The sequence below is a fragment of the Abramis brama genome (genome assembly GCF_963993115.1).
Source record: "Abramis brama genome assembly, chromosome: 18".
NCBI lineage: Eukaryota > Metazoa > Chordata > Actinopteri > Cypriniformes > Leuciscidae > Abramis > Abramis brama.
In genome coordinates, this window is record NC_139980.1 from 20,081,532 (window position 1) to 20,104,373 (window position 22,842).

General features: G+C 36.9%; 1 protein-coding gene across 1 annotated transcript; it reads left to right on the plus strand.

Moving 5' to 3' along the window:
• Window positions 1-8,712: 8,712 nt before the first annotated feature.
• ccnk (cyclin K) lies at window positions 8,713-20,538 on the plus strand. Its single transcript, XM_084091779.1, has 12 exons — window positions 8,713-8,837; window positions 10,306-10,581; window positions 10,700-10,781; window positions 13,609-13,740; window positions 13,832-13,937; window positions 14,044-14,101; window positions 15,321-15,490; window positions 16,562-16,764; window positions 17,182-17,215; window positions 17,322-17,390; window positions 18,845-19,425; window positions 19,515-20,538. The coding sequence occupies exons 2-11, from the start codon at window positions 10,379-10,381 to the stop codon at window positions 19,420-19,422; spliced, it is 1,635 nt and encodes a 544-aa protein (XP_083947905.1). The 5' UTR covers window positions 8,713-8,837; window positions 10,306-10,378; the 3' UTR covers window positions 19,423-19,425; window positions 19,515-20,538.
• Window positions 20,539-22,842: the final 2,304 nt, after the last annotated feature.

Here is a 22,842-nt window from a genome sequence, read left to right on the forward strand (position 1 = left end):
ACATTGCATTTCAAGGTACACATTTACATTCTTATCAGTTCTTGCTTTCCCTGGGAATCGAACCTGTTGCAAGCGCCAAGGTCATGGGCGCTAAATTCAGAATTTATATATACAGAATATATATATATATATATTAGAAATATATTACATATTTCATACAAAAATTCAGAATATCACAAACAATGTACAAATAAATTCAGATTGCCATCCAATTTGTTGATGTAAACAAAATAGTTACTTCCAAGAACTTTTATTGTGTTCCAAGGAAGAGAGTCATTGATACAGGTTTAAAAAGACATATTTTGTATAAGTAATGTAAGCGGTTGATCTATTTAATGTAATGTTTTTGTAATGTGGCTTCATTTCGACCAGCAGCACAAGATGGCAACCGTCCTTTCTTACCGAAACGTGTCTTGAGCTGAAGCTGGCACAGGCCCAAACTGCATTTAGAACAAGGCACGGTGTCGCTGATTGCATTTTTCCTAATTAAGCCTCGCCTGACCTTGGCAGAGGCAAATCATTAGATTCTCATTTTAATAATCACACCGCAGCGGTTATATTCCACTGGGTCTCTGACGGCACTGGAGCAGTCTTTAAGCTCTTCTTAATTTTCTTGTTTACAAGAGGACCCAACTTTATAGCGAGCGTAAGTAATTGTATTGGCGGATATGATGACATAAACGACTCTCTAATTTAGGCCCACAGTGTATGTTTGAAGAACACAAATGTATAAAAGCTACTTATGTTTTCATAAGTGTTTGATGTAAGCGCACATTTTAACCAAAATTATAGAGGTATGTTTTGGCTGTTTTTGTTCGGTTTATTCAGAGGACAGCGCGTAATGATAACGTAATCACTAAATTACCTGATCATTATTAATTACTTAAGTAAAAACTTGCTTTAGTTGTGCTAATGAATGGTTGCCTAGCAGCCAGTCTTACATATTCAAGTCACTATTCAAGGTCTATTTTAATATTAACTGAAAGGCAAAGCTGAAATCTTGGTCTCTTCTCTGACTGTGTGGAAATTCATACAAAAGAATAGTGTTGTTCCTTTTAGCAAGTATGAACAGAGAAACTGAAGAGATTTTTGTGGTACTAAAACGGAATGTTTGACAGGTAATAGTAACATAAATATTAATAAACTTAAAATTAGAATTGTCTGCTGTAATGATAACAAGAACCAAAGTTATACTATTATACTATAAAGGTATCTATTCTGCAACCCCACTAAATCACAATGTGAGTTTGATGGTTTTTCAGTTCAACATGCTTGTGTCTGTAAAGCGACATTTTTTTTGTTTACAGATTTACAGTCTTTGTCTTCCATAAAAACTGATTTTTCATTTACATGTGTATTTTTTGTCAAATAACATTTTCTACAATGAGAATAGCTATGTTTCCATCCATGGTGGGAATTTATGCAAAAATTCAGAATACCACAAACAATTTACAAATGGCTGCATCCGAAATTGCCTTCTTCCCTATAATTTACAGTAGACGAATAACAGTATGTGACAAAAGTATATCCATATTCACAGCGGGATGATCTACTACTTCCGGGGAGATTCTGAAGTGTGCATATGATGGACACATTACTATCCCATGAGGCCACGGGAGAGGATTTATGAACGGCAGTGAAGCGACGCAACTAATGCTGGTAATGATAATGACAATGATAATGACAGTATGGCGGATGTAGTACATCCAAATTACATTCATACTACAAACACTCATACTATATAGAATGCACTTTTTTAGTGGTCATGAAGTTTAGTTTAGTTTAGTTTAGTTTAGTTTAGTTTAGTTTAGTTTAGTTTAGTTTAGTTTAGTTTAGTTCCATTATTGTCCACAAGTGGAAATTTGTCTTTGGCTTCACTATACACCACACACAAGGACACCAACACAACATAACAATATACATAAAAAAGAAAGAAATTAAAACAATAACATTCCCATGTACATATACAATATGCACAGCCTACATATCCACCCCTACTCATATTCATATCTTCTCAACATTAAAATTATAATGGCAGTTGGCACAAATGACATCTCGTGCACATTTTTACTCTATTAAAAATAAGTACCTACTCAAAAGAGTATGCGATTTCGGACGCAGTCTCAATATGCTCCCTTAACTTCCTGGGTTGTGAATCAGTATATTGTGTACACTAATTCGGGCACTGGTAAGGACAGTGAGGACCCTGGCCCACTACACATTGGGACAATGATGACTCTATTTACGGCGACATGACAATTTCCTCATTGTACAACATCACTACTGGTATTTATGAACAACAGAATTATTATCCGGCATTATTATTTAAGATTATTTTAAGTACATTATCACAAGTACTTTGCTTGTTACATATAGTGCAACATTTCAGCCGTAAATAAATGATAAATGTTAGCTATGTTTATACTGAAATAAAATAAAATCATGATTTGTATTTTAACAAAACACCTATCGTGAGCATAGTGAGCACTGATGCGCCCTGGTTTTCATGGTGCATTGTGGGACTTTTTAGGGAGCGAAGGTTTCAGTGCACTGGAAGAATTTTGCAATTGAGATAGCCCTAAAAATGTCAGACTCCCTGATCAGTGCCCTGACTACTGAACTAGGGAACTCATTGAGACACAGCCAGCTTATGTGTGGTTTATTCTTAGCAAATAAAAATGTAACCATCTAAAGTAAGCATACTCATTTTTAATGTACATTTTTCAAATTAGATTTTTTTCAGCATTTTTATGCAGTATCCCTAAATTTGCAGAAAACAGGCTGTCCCTCTCCTTAATATCACCCACCTCTGCAATAGGCTATTGGCATTTTCAAAATTAGGCCTACAAGCCCCACTCAAACTTCCTATTTCAATAGGAAATACATCAACACAGGAAAGAAAACTGTTCCCTTATAGTCATTTCATGCTGTCTTTAAACGTGAAAACATGCAGTTGATTTAGCATTTGCTGAGCACCAACACAATCACATGTAAAATATTGTTGGATGTGCCATTTCAATAATCAGATATGATATTCCAATCTCAGCAAAACAAGCTAACATGTTAACTCAGAATAAGTTCATTGTCACTCTGTGAATAACTAACCAAACCTAATTGATCTGGAAAAGCTAAATCACAGATTGGTAGGCCAATTGAAGTTATTAATTTCATAAAGGCAAACAATGAAACAGAACAAGAGAGAAATTATAAACGATGGCTGTAGCTTCAATCAGTAATCATAAAACATGACAAATGTGCTGATTTGATGTGCCTTATACATTTTGTGTATACTTTGAAAAGTAATTTGAATAGAGAAAATAATATTTCATGGTTCAAACTGAGAAAATATTTTTTCGTTTATAAAATAACTTGACTTAAAAGGATAGTTTTCTCAAATATGAAATTTTTTTGTCAAACCTGCATGACTTTCTTCTGTGGAACATAAAATAATTTATTTGGAAAAATGTCAATGAAAATCATTGGGGTCCAGAACAGTTTAAACATTCTCCATGAGATCTTATTCTGTATCTTTTTTTTTGTGTTCCACATAAGACAACTCGGTTATGATAGATTCAATAATAGATTACTTCAAGTTTTCTGCCTAATAGACAAACCAAGGTACCAGGTAATTGTAGGGAATCCGAATTTGCTTGATAAAACATCTTGTAGTGCAATATTCTAACAACATCTTGGAGATGTGCATTGTGATGTTCATATTGAACTATTTGTTTTTTTGCTGATCAAAATGTGATGTAAATCTGAAGACTAAAAACACATCTCTTTGACCTAGAATACACATAACACATTATAAACTTCTATAATTCAATGTTAGGCTGCATAGTTTAGGTCAGCCGGAACCGGGAACACTCCCCATAAATCCTGATGTACTCGTTACATCATAAGAAGAATGGTGTCTACGCTAATATTAGTCTCTCTGTTTATCCGAGGTTTACCAGATCTGATGAAGGACCTGCGCCTGGACGCGACGACAACGCATGCTGAAGTGTCAACCAGTCCCTCCCCTGTGAAGGCCTCCCTCCCTTCCCTTTACCTCTGTACAGATAGAATGTTGTGGGGATTATTTCCGGTGCACGTGGCTACGCAGAAGCGATAAATAATTCTGTATTGTAAATTTTTAAGGCCAGACAAGTAGTTTGTTGAGGTCAATTAGTAAAGCACATATATATTATATACATATATATATATATATATATATATATATATATATATATATATATATATATATATATATATATATATATACATATACATATATATTCAAATGCGCATACCTATAGACTAAACACGTAGCATGTGCACGCCGTCAGCGTTTTCACAGGTTTGCGTTTTTAAAGCTTACGCAGAGATAAAAAAATAATATATATATATATATATACAGTATATATATATATATATACAGTGAGGAAAATAAGTATTTGAACACCCTGCTATTTTGCAAGTTCTCCCACTTGGAAATCATGGAGGGGTCTGAAATTGTCATCGTAGGTGCATGTCCACTGTGAGAGACATAATCTAAAAAAAAAAAACAGAAATCAAAATATATGATTTTTTAACTATTTATTTGTATGATACAGCTGCAAATAAGTATTTGAACACCTGTCTATCAGCTAGAATTCTGACCCTCAAAGACCTGTTAGTCTGCCTTTAAAATGTCCACCTCCACTCCATTTATTATCCTAAATTAGATGCACCTGTTTGAGGTCGTTAGCTGCATAAAGACACCTGTCCACCCCATACAATCAGTAAGAATCCAACTACTAACATGGCCAAGACCAAAGAGCTGTCCAAAGACACTAGAGACAAAATTGTACACCTCCACAAGGCTGGAAAGGGCTACGGGGAAATTGCCAAGCAGCTTGGTGAAAAAAGGTCCACTGTTGGAGCAATCATTAGAAAATGGAAGAAGCTAAACATGACTGTCAATCTCCCTCATGGGGCTCCATGCAAGATCTCACCTCGTGGGGTCTCAATGATCCTAAGAAAGGTGAGAAATCAGCCCAGAACTACACGGGAGGAGCTGGTCAATGACCTGAAAGAGCTGGGACCACCGTTTCCAAGGTTACTGTTGGTAATACACTAAGACGTCATGGTTTGAAATCATGCATGGCATGGAAGGTTCCCCTGCTTAAACCAGCACATGTCAAGGCCCGTCTTAAGTTTGCCAATGACCATTTGGATGATCCAGAGGAGTCATGGGAGAAAGTCATGTGGTCAGATGAGACCAAAATAGAACTTTTTTGGTCATAATTCCACTAAACGTGTTTGGAGGAAGAAGAATGATGAGTACCATCCCAAGAACACCATCCCTACTGTGAAGCATGGGGGTGGTAGCATCATGCTTTGGGGGTGTTTTTCTGCACATGGGACAGGGCGACTGCACTATATTAAGGAGAGGATGACCGGGGCCATGTATTGCGAGATTTTGAGGAACAACCTCCTTCCCTCAGTTAGAGCATTGAAGATGGGTCGAGGCTGGGTCTTCCAACATGACAATGACCCGAAGCACACAGCCAGGATAACCAAGGAGTGGCTCTGTAAGAAGCATATCAAGGTTCTGGCGTGGCCTAGCCAGTCTCCAGACCTAAACCCAATAGAGAATCTTTGGAGGGAGCTCAAACTCCGTGTTTCTCAGCGACAGCCCAGAAACCTAACTGATCTAGAGAAGATCTGTGTGGAGGAGTGGGCCAAAATCCCTCCTGCAGTGTGTGCAAACCTGGTGAAAAACTACAGGAAACGTTTGACCTCTGTAATTGCAAACAAAGGCTACTGTACCAAATATTAACATTGATTTTCTCAGGTGTTCAAATACTTATTTGCAGCTGTATCATACAAATAAATAGTTAAAAAATCATACATTGTGATTTCTGGATTTTTTTTTAGATTATGTCTCTCACAGTGGACATGCACCTACGATGACAATTTCAGACCCCTCCATGATTTCCAAGTGGGAGAACTTGCAAAATAGCAGGGTGTTCAAATACTTATTTTCCTCACTGTATATATATATATATATATATTTTTTTTTTTTCCTTCTTCAAGGCTTGCACCTTGGAACCTATTTGATGGTCTGCGTTATCGAGCTGCCAGGCACTGTTGTTGTGCGAATGAGCGTCCGGAGCGCGTTAAGAGTTTTCTGTTAGAACGGTGTTGTGTTAGCGGCCCCTAAGTTAATAACTAATGATCTTTGCAACAGAAGTGAATCAATCAAAACAAACTTTAGCTGGACAATAACTTTATTCTAGAGCTGCTGTAAAGCCAAAACAATCTCTGTTAGTGTAATTTCTTATTATCACTGTAAAACTGCTTTGAAACAGTCCATATTGTTAAAAGCGCTAAATGAAGGTAACTTGACTTGAATTTTGTTCTTTTTTGTTCTTTTTCTTTTTCTAAAAGAAAAGACTTTATATCTGAATTAATTTTAAGATATACCTTAAGTAATTATATGTTTTTCATGCTGGGACTAGCATGGGATGCTGGTTGCAGGTTTGCTTGTCTCAATGAAGGTGACTTGACGTGAATATCAGTCTCTTTTTTTCCAGAATATTCAGTCTTTATCAGTTTATGCTCAGTGTAAGGCAGACCGTGGTACAATCATGCAAACTGTCAAACAGTACTGCCCTCTGCTGACAGTTATGAGAGCAGGCATGCTGTACATTGTCCTTAAATGGGATTTTGTTGCATGCATTTACATTAGAATATCAATAGCCCATATGACACATTACAGTAGTAAAATCTCTAATATTTGTATAATATTTGCATCTCAGTTGTGGTGTGGAGGTTATAAAACATTACTATCATGTTCCATTTAACTCTTAAAGGATCTATTAACCTATTAAAATAATACATTAAATGCAATTCAGGTATAAAATTAATTCAATGCACTTTTTTGATTAACATGTTAATTTGTCGAACTTTGACGAAATTTGTTTAAACCTCTGTGCTTCAGTTGTTCAGTCGTTGCTCCTGTATGTGTGTTCCTGTCGTTGCTCTCCTGCCTGCTCTTTGTGGATTCCTCTTGTTCTTGGATTATCTGTTTATGTTTTTTCTTAATAAACTTTTGTGCTTGCATTTGGATTCTCTGCCTCAACCCTTCTCACATGTTACAATATTAAACACAGTTTAAAGTACAAAGTCTAAAGTGGAGCTGTATCCAAGACCCTACTTATCTTATATTCTCTTAGGCTACTTATCTTAAGTCTCATTACCTTACATTGTCTAAGTACAGACAGAAAATGCCTGTTACTAAATTTAAGAGCAGAGGGCCAGCTTCTAATTATTATCTAACATATTACTTTTTAAGTTTATATACAAGATGTTCAGTTAAAAGAACTTAAATAAAATACAATAAAAAATGAAATATAAATATAGGTAACACTTTACAGTAAGGTCTCATTTGTTTATTTTTAAATCATTTAAACAATTTTGAATATATTTTTGTAATGCATTAACTCATGTTAGTTTACAGTGCATTAGCTAATGTTAACAGTTACAACATATTGATCTTAAAAAATGTACCAAATAACATTAACTAGAAGTATTGTTGTTCGTTCTTAGTTCATGTTAACTAATGTAGTTAATAATGTTAACAAATGAAACCTTATTGTGAAGTGTTATCAAAAAAAAAAAAATACTTACAGTAGATAGTAGTATAGTCTCTCTAGTGTATCATCCATTAGATCAGAGAGCCTCTTCACTCCTGAATCTCCTATGTTATTGAAATGACAGATCTAGATCTCTCAGGTGGGAAGGGTTTGATCTCAGAGCTGAAGCCAGATCACAACAACCTTCACCTTTGAAAATCTATTAACATTTTTGTCAACGAATAAAAACAAGACCAAAATGTTAGAGAGGGACAATTTGGGAAGAGATCTAGTCAGAACTGATGTTTCTGTTTGCCATCTCAGTCTGCCTTCTAAAAATCAATATCCTTAAACGCTTATCCCAACTTTGAACGTCAGTAGAGAAAGGCATATAGTTCATCATAACATCGTAATATACATAATTCACTTGCCATATTGCTAAACGTACATGATTTTTCATATCGACAGAAAAATATACCAGGATAACATCTAGGTTACTAATGTAGGAAGAAGGGACTCTTATCACATAAATTCCAGCCGTTCAGTGAGACTATTGGATAACACTGGGAAAGCTGGCCTATTCCCACCAGAAAATAAAAGGAATGAATGGCGCCGAACAACACACGGGAAGACACCGGCTCCATTTGGAGATTGTAGAATCGTGCGAATGTGTTAGGTGTTGCCCATTCTACAATCTCCAAATGGAGCCGGTGTCTGTTTTTCTGTGCCATTCCCCTCTGAGGTTGGGATGTGAGCACCTATTCTGCTCCCCAGGTGAGTTCCTCAGCTGGTGAACCCTGGTACAGTTTATTTTCTGGTTGTAATAGGCAAACTTTCCAAGTGTTATCCAATAGTCTCACTGAACAGGGTTAGATGGAATGTCAGTGATAGACATTCTCCATCCAAAGCCCTGTCCCTTCTTGCTATATTAATAATGATAATTCTATTATCTATTATATTTTTACAGTTTTTGAATTGGAGCAGCGTAATGAGCTACTGGATGATTTAATTTGTTTTGTTGTGTCTGTGGCAGATTTACGCATTCTCCTCCAGGCCTGCAGAAGGCGCTAATGCTGCTCCTGGTGGGTTAATGACGCACACTAGTGCCGCTGAGAAGTGTCAGAAGAAGACCGAAGTAAATGGCCGCTTCCATGTCGTGAATGTGAGACTGACAAAGATTAATTTTACCTAACTGCCAACCTCATCGACATCACAATCGTGTCATATATTACAACGGTAAGATGAATGAATTTTGTATGCTATATGTGATTTATAAAATGAAGGATGAGTAATTGATCTGATCTTGCTCACGCTTTTAGAAGCGCTGAACTCCCACTGTCTATTATGTCAAAATTAATTGAGGGATAAGAGATTGAACAGCTATTTTCACATAAACATCACATTTATATGTATAATTCAGGTACGTTAGTAACTTAATATCATACGTGATCAGCGATATCTAAAATATTTGGTATTTAATGAATTTCAGTGTGTGATGTCAACACGAAACAAAAGTGTTTTAAACTTTAAATGTTACTCAGTCTCTAAGCTGATCTTATTTATTGTGAATTCCCTTTAAATAACCATGGTACAGCAATGATGTCTAATGTTAATACAATGAGATTGGTGGTATTTTATAAACCCTGTCAACTGGAGTATTTCCACGTCATTCACCCCAAAATTGAACTAAGTAAATATAAATGTATGGTGTGATTGGAGTAAATGACGCATATTTTAATATAATTTAGAATTTTAAATATTTACAAGAAACAGATTTTCTATTTTTACGATTTTAAAGAACAAAATTAATGTGTTATTGTCATTGGAGTGTAATTCTGCTTTAATACATTGTTGCTGTACTACATTATTACTGTATTAAATTATTACTGACAATACTGACTGCTTTATTAAAGTAAAAAAAAAAAAATCCAATAATAATATCCTAATCTAATGAATCTTTAAGAATCTAATCAGAATCCAAATTGAATAATGGAAATTGCAACAGTTAGTTTAATGTCCAGAAGCTTTCCTGTAATGAAAATTTGGCTGTGAAATATGCTTAATTGACATGAAAATAATTATCAGAGATGTGACCTGGACATTTTTTCCTGAGATTTTAACCTGTTACTTTCTCTTTATATACCATGTCATGGTACTGAATAATTAGCATGGTTTGTACCTTGGTCTTTTTCATGATATTATCTGAAGCATCTTGTTGTACTACTACGTCCAGTGAAAACATGTCCTAAAAAATAATGGTAATACATGCTGCTTTTGTGATTGATATTGAAATCCAAAATCTTTAGTTCCAGTGAAAAGTCAAGTCAGATCATTAGATGCATTTAATATAGCACTTTAATACAATACAGGTTGTTTCAAAGCAGCTTCACAGTAGCACACAAGACAATAACAGCGTTAATGCTGAAAAATTCATCAATTATGAAACAACTTTCAGCTGTCAAGCAGATCTACTGGAGACAATAGTGTCATGATTCAGTTTAATGTTGATTCAGTTCAGTTCAATAACAATGTTGCAAAGTTATGAAACTTTAAAAGCAGCTTTTCCGAAAATTCAGCTCAGTTCAAGTTTTTGTGTTCTCATTTGATAGTGTCAGTACAGTTAAATTGATAATATTTTCTCAATATATATATTTGTCTTTTCAGCATGTTTGAGGTTAAATAACTAACTAAATGATATGTTAAGTCTTTTGCAGTACAGATTATTGCTGTTCAACGGTGGACTGTCCAATTTGGCATCAGCCTTCAATTCCTTCCAAATGAAGGACGGCAAGGAGAACTCTAACACCACTTTTGGAAGTTTTGCCACAAATCTGGACCACACAAAGCCATGCTGGTACTGGGACAAGAAGGACCTGGCCCACACCCCATCCCAGTCGGATGGCCTGGACCCAGCCACAGAAGCCCGGTACAGACGAGAGGGGGCCCGGTTCATATTCGACGTCGGGACACGTCTGGGACTGTATCCTCTTAATGCTGCCATTTCTACCTTTTTAATGCAGTTTAGTGCAAGTACATCTGTGTAGGACTGAGTTTTAAATACTGAGAGGAATCTGATATTATCCTTAACCCATTTTAAGACATTATGACACTCTGGCGACTGGAATAACATACTTTCATCGTTTTTACATGTTTCATTCTTTCAAGCAGTTCCCTAGATATGTAAGTACAACATGCTTTTAAAAAAAATCTGGTCATTGCTATTTTATGTATATTTTACTAAAAAAACAAAAACAAAAAAACAACAACAACAACAAAAAAAAAAAAAAATATATATATATATATATATATATATATATATATATATTAATATTATGTTTGGCAGGTGCTACAGGAATCTAGGAATATTTGTTCTGATTTTGTACTGATAAAGCACAAAGCCATCCAAAATATGAGAAGGAGGAAAAATTATTTTGTAAAAATGATTATGTTTTGTGTTCCCCCAAGAAACTTTGCATTCCCTCGCAAAAACTTCTGCGTTCGGCTGAGAAACTTTGTGTTTGCTTACAAAGAGCTCAAAAGGTTTTGCGAGAGCGAACGCGAAGTTTCTCGAGGGAATGAAAAACGTTTGCGCGAAAATGCAAAAGCATCGACCTTGTCCCTTTAGGGGCTCCGTAGAGAGCAAACCTGCAAACTATCGCCTTTCCGTGAAATTCTCTGTTCTGACATTGAAAGGCAATTCATGTGATTTGTGCAAATTTTACATGAATTGCTTATCTTATACTATATGTATGTGGGTAAATATAGCTGTATTATTCTTCAATTGATATTAATTTATTTTAACTAAGTGGATTTTTACTTGTTTTTTTGAATTAAACACATTTAATCTACAAGACCATAGACCAGGGATAGGCAACTCCGGTCCTGGAGGGCCACTGTCCTGCAGAGTTTAGCTTCAGCCCTGATAAAAACTCACCTGTCTGTATCTATCTAGTAATCCTGAAAACACTGATTGCCTTGTTCAGGTGTGTTTAATTAGGGTTGGAGCTAAACTCTGCAGGACAGTGGCCCTCCAGGACCGGAGTTGCCTATCCCTGCCATAGACCATACAATTACTATTTGGTCCAATTTATGGTTATTTAGAGTTATTTGGAGTTTTAATTTTGATGGCCTTTTAAGTCCCCCTGCAGTCAATTATTTTATCTGTTAAAACTCATCTTTGATAATCAAAATGACATATTTAAAAAAAAAAATGCAATATATGAAAAAAATATGAATATGCAAATGAGCCCCGCCTCCACTCACTCACATCAGCTCAGAGATCCACTCAGTCAACTTTACTGTAGTAAACGCTACACGATGGCAAGTGGAAATACTGGTATAATTCAGCCATATATGTTTGAACCAGAAACTGATTGCGAAGAAGAAGTGGAAGAGTGAATTATAAAGGCTCGTAAGTCAATGTATCAGAATGGCAATGCGTTTTATGTATCGCTCTCTACAATATCGGATACATAATAGTAATTAATATGATTAGCCTTTTGCTTGACTACGTTATCAAACAGCTAATAATCTATTGCTAATGTTACTCAAACCATGTTCCCGTTCGCCATCTCAAGCCCCTTTCACACAAAGATTCCAGAAAATACATTAATAGTCAGTAGTGCGGGAAGGGGGCTGTGGACTAACATAATATTGTACTTAAAAACGTGAAATAAAAAAATTCAAAAATGGACAGTGTTAACTAACACACTTATGCCTAATGTAGTGAGTGCTCAAGCTGCAGAGAAAATGAAATAAAGTTTGAATTTGTCATGCTTTGTTCCGATCAGAGCACGTGAGCGGAGAGCGCATTTCTGAATATTCCGCTCCGCTCGCTCATTCCGCTCAGGGTCGCTCGCTCAACCCAGAATGGCCTGCTGGTTCGAAAATGTGTGTAATAAGGGCTGCCTCCGACTAAAGTTTTTTTCTAGTCGACTAGTAGTTGTTCATTTAAGCCATTAGTGGACAAATCGCCCCTTTATATTAATTTAATTAAATAGATATATACAGGATAATGAGCGTTTACGTAATATAGCCACACTCAGGCCCACGACCGCAGGCATAAAGCTTGCCACAAAGAACCGGCAAAAGTATGAATGTCAAAAATAGCAAGGAGACATTTAATTGTTTATTAATAAACTGGTGTTTCCTGTGTTGCTGCAAAGATGAAGTTGACGATGCGGACTCGCCATGAACGCCAGAGAGAAATGCACATTTCATGGATTACATAATCAGAGAGTAGCCTATTTCTTTTCGTTTTGAATAGTTTCGCTTAAAAGTAGACATTTCAAGCTTTTTAAAATAGATAGCCTATATTTCTCAAATCTGTGAGGCACAAGCTGAGTTTCGGCGCCCTCCAGTTCACGTGCAATGCAAGTGATCGTGCCGGTGCCTTATTACATTGTCTGCTATATATTTGCTTCTTATTAATTAAATACAGGCAATTGGTTGATAAAACATTGATCAAAATTAAGATACAATTTATACAAAACGAAAATCTTTTAAAAATAGTCTTTCTACAAAACAAAACTCAATGAAGTGTTCAAAATCATGTATTACCCACTCCATGTCTCCAGACATATTGCGCATCTCATGATGTATTATCTTTCTCATGCTGCATGCTCACTTTCATAATCAACATTTATTAAATTAAAAAATAACATTGGCCTATAATATTTAAACATAAATATGAATCTAAAAATGTTTTCTTTAATGGCTACAACACATATACAGTACAGAGAAATTTCATGTCTTGTCGTCAGCCACAACATAATGACGTCACATATTTTCCAACTTTTTTCCAATTTTCGCATGAAACAGCTTCCAGCGCGCCTGTTAATAATGTGTCCCGGGATTGATTGATTTTTGGGAGCTAAAAGCATCTCGGTTGAAAAATAGGGGCTGAGTGAACAGTGAATGTTAAAGGTTAGCAGTAGCCTGTAGCACACTCTAAAGTGAATCGAACACTCTAAAATGAACGTTTGTTCATTTACGTTTTCCTCTACAGGTGACCGGGGCTTGTTGTCTCTTCTTGGCTGGTAAAGTAGAAGAAACCCCCAAGAAATGTAAAGACATCATCAAAACTGCTCGCAGTCTGCTCACCGATGTGCAGTTCGCACAGTTTGGAGATGATCCGAAGGTTTGCAACCCATTCAACACACAAACTCTCAGTCTTGTCATGGCAGCACTGCATAAAAACATCACTTGTTTTTCGTGGGATGTTTCCACAGGAAGAGGTCATGGTCTTGGAAAGAATTTTACTCCAGACTATCAAGTTTGATTTACAAGTTGAACACCCCTACCAGTTTCTGCTGCGCTACGCTAAACAGCTCAAAGGTGTTTGTTTAAAATTTCATTTTGAATTTAAGAAGTCAATTCAAGTTGTTGTTTTTTTATATAGTGCTGCTTTGTGACGTTGTTCATTGGATGGTTTAATTTTTAGGTGACAAGAACAAAGTTCAGAAGCTTGTGCAGATGGCGTGGACATTTGTCAATGACAGGTTGGATTGACTTTATTTATTACCAGCAATGAAACGGTATTTTCATTATTTGTATCATTAATTATATATTTTTTTGTCCCCATGATTCGGTTATCATTCAGTTATTGCCATATATCCATATCAGGGTTATTATAGTTAACTAAGATTAACCATAAATATTTTTTTTAACCTGAAATTAAATAAAAGTTTAAACTTATTTTATTTCAGCTAGTTGCCAAATCAACATTAAAATTAAATAAAAACATTTTTAAAAAATCTAACAAAAACTTGTTACTAAAACAACAACAACATTACTAAAACTTTAACTAAAATTAAAATGAAAACAGAAAATACAAAAATGTATCTAATTGAAAATATAAAATAAACTATAATAATATCTCACTGGTACTAAAATAATAATACTCTTTCTCTCTGTAAAAACTGCACCTGTCCAAAGAACATTAAGAGATATTGTGATTTTTTTTCTTCTTTTTTTGCCATTTATGTTCTTGCTCAATGCAAGAAAAAGGAGAACTTGGAGGAGATCTTAGGGTACGTTTACACGACAATGATATGCTTAAAACTTTTTCAAAGTTTTTCCTTTTAGTTTTCCGCATACAGACGACACCATTGTCAAAACGATCCCCATTCACACGGATCAGCGCAAACGACTAAAAACGCTGTATTCTGCTGCCAGGCCATTAGATGGCGATGAAACACTATAGACTGAGCATGTAATACGCATGTGCATGACGTCATCGTCTTCAGAGATTCGAAATTTTGATGTTCACACAGAGACCGTTTTCAAAAACTTGCGCTTTGAAACCCGTTTTCAAAAGTTTGCGTTTTCAGGCACCCAAAAGGCCGTTGTCGTGTAAATTAACGGCCAAAACGCATAAAGTTTTACGTTTTTTAGTTGAAAACGGTATAACAGTCGTGTAAACAGCCCCTAAGACTTCTAATGGTAAATTTCCATAAGTTAGAAGCTGTTAAGGGATGCACAATTTGTGACATTGCAACTTTTCTAGTTTGCATGTCTTTTGATCACAGTTGCTTCGTTTACAACAGTGAGGGAACTATTATCAATGACATTGAAACCTTGTTATTTTCGGACATTGTTTATTTTGTACCAAAAAGCAACAAAAGAATGTGAAAGGCTTCGTTTTACAAGCAAAATATTTAATGTCATCGTCTTTGACTTTTGCGCAGTAATAACATGTTTGTGTGTCGCATGTTCCAGTCTCTGCACAATGCTGTCCCTTCAGTGGGAGCCTGAGATCATAGCAGTGGCCGTCATGTACCTTGCCGGCCGGCTGTGTAAGTTTGACATTCAGGAGTGGACGTCCAAGCAGTCGTCCCGCCGCTGGTGGGAGCAGTTTGTACAAGATGTGCCAGTGGAGCTGCTGGAGGGTGAGAGACTGGGTTTGACAAACTCTCTCTATGTCCCTCTGTCATAATAATCAATTACACTACCAGTCAAAAGTTTTGGATCAGTAAGATTTTTAATGTTTTTAAAAGAAGTCTCTTATGCTCACCAAGGCTGCATTTATTTGATTGAAAATACACAAAAGTAATATTGTGAAATATTATTACCATTTTAAACAGCTGTTTTCTATGTGAATATATATAGTAAAGTGTACTTTCCTGTGATGCAAAGCTGAATTTTCAGCATCATTACTCCAGTCTTCAGTGTCACATGATCCTTCAGAAATCATTCTAATATGCGGATTTGATGCTCAAGAAACATTTCTCATTATTATTATTATCAGTGTTGAAAACAGTTATTTACATTTTTATTTCAGGATTCTTTGATGAACAGAGAGTTCAAAAGAATAGCATTTCTCTGAAATAGAAAGCTTTTGTAACATTAAACACCACTGTTCAAAAGTTTGGGGTCAGTAAGAATTTTTACTTCATTTTTTTTTGGGGGAAAGAAATCAATACTTTTATTCATCAAGGATGAATTCAATTTATCAAAGGTTACAGTAAAGACATTTTATAATGTTACAAAAGATTCTATTTCAAATATATGCTGTTCTTTTAAACGTTCTATTCATCAAATAATCCTAAAAAAAATGTACACAACTGTTTTCAACATTGATAAAAATGAATGTTTTTTGAGCATCAAATCATCATACTGTATTAGAATGATTTCTGAAGGATCGTGTGATACTGAAGACTGGAGTAATGATGCTGAAAATTCAGCTTTGATCACAATAATTAATTACATTTGAAAATATATTAAAATAGAAAACCGTTATTTTAAATTGACATAATATTTAACTATTTTTTTTTTTTATCAAATGAATGCAGCCTTGGTGAGCAGAAGAGACTTCTTTTAAAAACATAAAAAATCTTACAGATCCAAAACTTTTGACTGGTAGTGTAGGAACATTAACCCTAGCAGTTAGTTTGTCATCATGATGTACTGCTCACTTCCTGTTTTTCTTCATCTCAATACTCTTTTCTTGTGTTTTACAGACATCTGCCACCAGATTCTGGATTTGTACTCGCAGGGTAAGCAGCCGATCCCCCAGCAGCCTCAGATGCAGGATAAAGAGAAACCCCCACCCCCTCCTGCGGCCCAGCCCGGCCAGTCAGGTGTGCCGAACCCTCCCGCTCAACCCGCCTCCAAGAAAAACTCCCCCCAGGCCAGCCCGCCCGCCAAGATTAAACGCCAACATGTAAGTTAAGCATTTACAGTCAGCTGATATATTTTGGAAAACACAAATTTGTGTCCCAAATTCTTTCCCGTCCCTTCCCTGGCACACAGCCATTCATACTTCATTCCTGACTCTTAATTGGTGGGTCTAAGGAGCTTTCTCCTTCAGGGTTATGGGTAGTGTAGTTCTTTACCAGGAATTCGGCTAAAACTGATTTCATTTTTAAAAGTGGGAATCACATTAAATTGTGGCTTTTACAGAAACTGTATAGCACTGCAATTAACAATTTTGAAACTCAGGCCAGATCTGTGTCAAAATAAAAAAAATATTTGGCTGAAAATGAAATGTGCTTTGTTATTTGTTACTTTTGATATGAAACAAAGTCTCAGCAATGTAATGCAATGTAAACGTTTACATACAACTTGTTTTGTTTTGTAGGTCTCTCCTAAAGATGAACCTAAAGCCCCAGCAGGTAAATCACTCTGCATGCAGAGGACATTTTATAGTGTCATGATAATGAATGTCTATTGTGAGATGGTGAATTACCATTATTAAGTGTTAATTTGTCTTTGTTTCAGAGCAAGTTGGGTCTAAGATACCCCGCCTGGAGAGTCCAATGCCCCCTCTTCCTGTGTCCCAACCCCCAGGTGAGGCTTTCTGGAGTTTGAAATAGGCAGCAGAATAAATCTTTGGATACATGTTCATTGCTCATCATAAACCAAAATATGAAGTAATCTGATTTCGTTTACATAACATTATTAGAAATTAGAAATTATCTTGATGTTACATGATCGATTACTCTGCATCCTAGTACTTGACAAACTCCTTTTAGTAATGCATTTACAAACACACACATACACGCACTACTGTTCAAAAGTTTGTGGTCTGTAATTATTATTATTTTGACAGAAATAAATATCTAGTTTAGTCATGAAACTCTAGAGGGCGCAAGATGATCAGTCCTTTACATGCAATCTGCAAGCAATCACATCATTACCACATGGCTCAAGATGATTGGCCTCTGCTGATCCTGCAGCCAATAAGATTGCTTGCTCAACATTTAAATAGTCTGGTTCAGTGTTCACTGTCATCAGAGTTCCTCTAAAAACCCTCCACCTCCCCCAGCTCCACTTACCTAGATCTGCTACAGGATTTATGTCCGTCTATGTTTGGGTTGCTTTAACTTGTGTTTGGGAATGCAACATGCACCAACCATCTTCCCAAACTGGTAATTAGAAGCACATATCAATAAAAGAGAATCTTTAAAGGCTCCCATGTGTTTTCCGTCAAAATAAGAATTCAGTGGTTTAACATTAAAAAATGAAGATTTTAGTAGTATTTTAAGATTTCCAAACAAATAAACAGTACAATCACAGGACAGGACCAAACATACCTACACGCACACACAAAAAGTTACATTCAAGTTTGCAGTTAACCACAACACAAAACAACATGCAAGGGAGGTCAAAACTGATCTTAGCCCAGTGTGACATTATGGACAAGGTGAGATTGTACAAATGGACCAGATCAGTTATAAAATATGTATTAAATAATAGTAAATGGTAAATAATAATAAAAGATACTACATATGCAACTTTACCATGAAAACACTGGCAAAATTTAAGGAGAGTGACAACGATTAAAGAAAACGATTAGATTTAAATAACATCATTGTCGCTGAATTTGATATAGTTAAGAAGACCCCAAGAAGTTTCAAATCCACCTATATTTGCAGAGATATTCAAAATTTTCTACCTTAAAACAGAGCCTTTGTCTGAGGAAAGTAGCAATAATAATAAAGAGCAATCAGATTGCCAAGTGTCATCATTGTCACAAATCTTTGCTAAATAATTGACAAAAAGACTTTCAGATAAAAAAGAAATTAAGACCATTAATATTAGTATTGTATATTTAAGGTTGCAAATCAAACAATATTAATTATTATAAATATTATTGAATATAAATATTGTTTTGTATTACAATTTAAATCACAATTGTAATTTTTATTAAAATTTGCTATTAGATTTTTCATCAAGGACTCTATTGATTTGATAGTGTATCAATGATGTTAAAAACTTGTCTGCAATCTGCCCACACACAGATCGCAAGGCTCCCTCTGCCATCCCAGCGCCTCCTGCTGAAGCAGAACCAGCCACACCCTCTGAAATGGACCCAGCACAAGGGCCGGCTCCTCCCCTGCCCCACGGGGCCCCGCCCCCTCTACCCCACCGCCCTCCCCCCCCTCCGCCCTCCAGCTACATCATGGGAATGTCCACGTCCAGCTCGTACATGTCCGGGGAGGGGTTTCAGAGTCTGCAGTCCATGATGAAGACCGAAGGGCCCTCTTACGCGCCCATGCCTCCTTCATACGGGCTCCCTTACCACCCGCACGTCTATCCACACCAAAACCCCCCGCCTCCGGGCCCTCCCCCAACCACCTACCCTCCTCCCAATCTGCCCCCGCCCACCCCATCTTACCCTCCTCCAGGCTACAACCCCAGCTACCCCCCTCCACCCCCACGCATGCCACCAGGGCACAGTGTGCCCCCTCCGGGCATGGGCCTCCCCCCCGCTGGGTACCCTCCTCCGCCCGTCCCGCCCGGCCAACCTCAGGTGCCGCTGCCCCCCCACGCCATGCCGCCCGTGGCAGGAATGAACAGAGGGGCGTGGATGAGATGAGAGGTGATGAAATCAGTTCTTCACACCCATGATACATGTGCCTGTATACAGTATATACCGTCTGTACCAGGTTTATGTGTATTCTGATGCAGGTTTCACAGGAAGATACAGACATTTCAGCTGCCAAGTTGAACACTGGTGGAACTTGAGTGTCAGGGAGGATGTGTACTACAACAGACTTCCGCTTGGGTTCAGGGTTTCACCATTCGGTGAGACTTCCTCTCCACTTCTTCGAATTAAAGGGATAGTTCACCTCAAAATCACCCTCATGTTGTTCTAAATCTGTGTGAATTTCGTCAAATCTTCATGGATATTTTTCCATACAGTGACAATTGGTTGTCTTTCTGCAAAAAGGACCAAAAAAAACCCACTATAAAAGTGGACTTGTGGTCCATGACTTGGTCTTTCCTAAGTTTTCTGAAGTCAGACAGATAGCACAGACAGAATTAAATTGATTTTAGAGCTGATTTCAGCTTTAAAGTTCCTCACACTAAGCATTTGTTTGATTTCAGAAGACATGGAATATAGTAGTATGAATTATTATTTTTAATTCTCAGAATTCTCATGCTGGTCAATATAAATGTTTTTTGTATGAAAAGATCTGACGAGGTAAAGACTCATCAAAGTCTCTCTGTGTTCATTGGAAACAAAAGTCATACAGGTTTGGAATGACATGAGTGAATAAATAATGCCAGAACTTTCAGTTTGGAGGAACTATCCCTTTAAATTCATTCACATCACCACTTACATTCCAAACACCTTTCTGAATTATGAATTCTTGGTTGTACATATGATTTATTCTGTAATATCTTTTATTTTCTCAATGTTATGTCTTCACATGCCTCTGGCTTTGCTTTTTAGTTGGTGTGTTGCAGAATCCATATTATTTTCTTGAAAATATCCCCAAAATCATCCTTGGCAGTCCTTTTATTCAGATGCGTTTCTGGCATCTTTGACTGAGTTAAGTGCATTGATTGATGGACTTTGTTAGTATCATAGTTTCCCGTATGTGCCTTAGTTTGGTTAATAGTTGATTGACAAAGGACTTGCTGTGCACAGCCACCTTGTGTTTGCTGTTTTTTTTAGGCAGATAATAAAAGTCTTTTTTCCCCTTAAGCATTTATTGAATTGTCTTGTGTTAAAGAAATTATTGACTGCACCACTGTCATGCTATCAATTACCAGAGAAACTAATTTGTTTCTGTAATAAACAAGTAGGCCTATATCCACAAGTTGTAAAAATGATACAGATTAACATGAGAATAGTCTGGGAAAGTGGCTTACAAACCTTGCTTGAGTTTCAAAGGATACAAACAAGCTCCTGGCTGAATGAACCAGTCATGCATATAATGACAGAAGAAAAAGCATATACTGTATGTCAGTATATACTGAAACATCACAACATTAAAACCGCTGACAGGTGAAGTGAATTACATTGATTATATTGTTACAATGGCACCTGTCAAGGGGTGGGATATATTAGCAAGTGACCACATTTCTGTGGTCGTGGCTCCTAAACGGTGGTCTTGCGTCGTACAGTGAGAGAGGTTCAAAGACGGACGTTGTCACGGTCTTGCAACTAAAGATAGCCTGAGATCATTTTCAGACAGGGTCATAAATTTAGCATGATCATCTCACAGTGTGTTTGCTGATACGACCGACGTCTACTGACTAGCCAATGAAAATGCAACAGGAAATGGCGTATTGATCAATGCGACATGCCGCTTAAACTTAAAATTACCAGAGTCCTATTAGACATTCTCTGAAATTACTTACCTCAAGCTCCATTTACAATTGACCGTTCGCAAAGACCCGCCCCCTTAGTTACTGTCGCTATGTCCGACAAGCTACGCCGTTCTCATGCCACACCATGTTCTCATGCAGTGAAAAATACATCGCGGAGTAGAGAGGAGACTGACAACACGCTGACAGACAGGACAGAGCAGGTTACTTTTCGGTTACGTTTGATATTAAACATATTAAACAAAGTCTCACCTTTCAAATTTGGTCATTTTTAAAAAGAAATTTTAACAATAAATACCGTTTTGTTGCTCTTTAATGTGCCGTGACAGATCGCTGTAGAGCATCAGTTAAAGCTGCTCGTGAACCGATCATCTCTTCCTTCTAGTTAATTTATAGCCTCAAATAAACATGAACAAACACAAAAAGGAATGTTGTTTTAACCACAGAAAGGCGTCAGTACACTCCGTTTTTCAAGTTCAAATCCTCCTATGTTAATCTACTAACTCTCCTGACTGCTTTGTCGGACAAAATGGCGGATGGCGAAGTATGATTGGCCAGATCACCTGTCAATCAAGCTCCCTGCGAAGGGTCAATTGGCATGGCAAGTTAGCCTCTTTTACCTAGCAATGACCGCATCCATATTCTCCTCTTTTGCTTTCTCTTTTTTTCAGCACACATAAAAACCACAATTGCCAAAGTGGAGGAGGGGCTCATTTGCATATTCATAGAACCTTGTATACTAAATGAGACAAGGGTGAAGAGTTGCATTCAAGCTATTTTAAGGCATGAAGAATTATTTTTCAAGGAAAAAAAATGGCACCACTTTATTTCTTTAGTCCACTTTAGACATTCTACTAACTATAAGTAACTTTGTAACTATATGTCAACAAACTCTCATGAGAGTATTAGTTGACTGTATGCTCAATATCTGCTAACACTTTATGTTCATGCTCCCCCAACAGACTTTAAGTAAATTGGCAACTACAAGTCAACTTATTCTACTGACCCGAACCCTAACACCTTACCATAACCTACCAGCCTACTGACAGTCTACAATAGTCTACTAATACTCTAATGTGAGTTAGTTGACATGTAGTTGCAAAGTTACTTATAGTTAGTAGAATGTCTAAAGTGGACTATCGAAATAAAGTGGAACCAAAAAAACTTTTAAATATGTCATTTTGGTAGTCAAATATGAGTTTTAAGGGATAAAATGATTGACTATAGGATGACTTTAAGTCTTGTAGGGTGTTCCCAGTATTCAGTAGTTGGTACTTGCCAAAAGTGGTCCAAGGAAGGACAGCCGGTGAACCCAGGTGCCCAAGGCTCATTGATGCATGTTGGGAGTGAAGACTAGCCCATCTGGTCCAATCAGTCTGAGTGTCCAGTGTCCACGATGACCCCCGTCCACTGCCGAAAGTGCCTAAAATGGGCATGTGGCCAAACCTTGGGTGCTGGAATTCATGTCGTCATGAATATAGCACTTTATACAATACAGATTGTTTCAAAGCAGCTTTACAGTGATGACAGGAAAATTATTCAATGATGCAAACAGAACTCAAATCTGCAGCTGTAAATAGTGTCATTGTTCAGCTGAAGTCAGTTCAGTCATGATGTGGATGTTAGACACGTACCACCTACCTAAAGATTGTTGCAGACAAAGTACAGCTCTTCACAG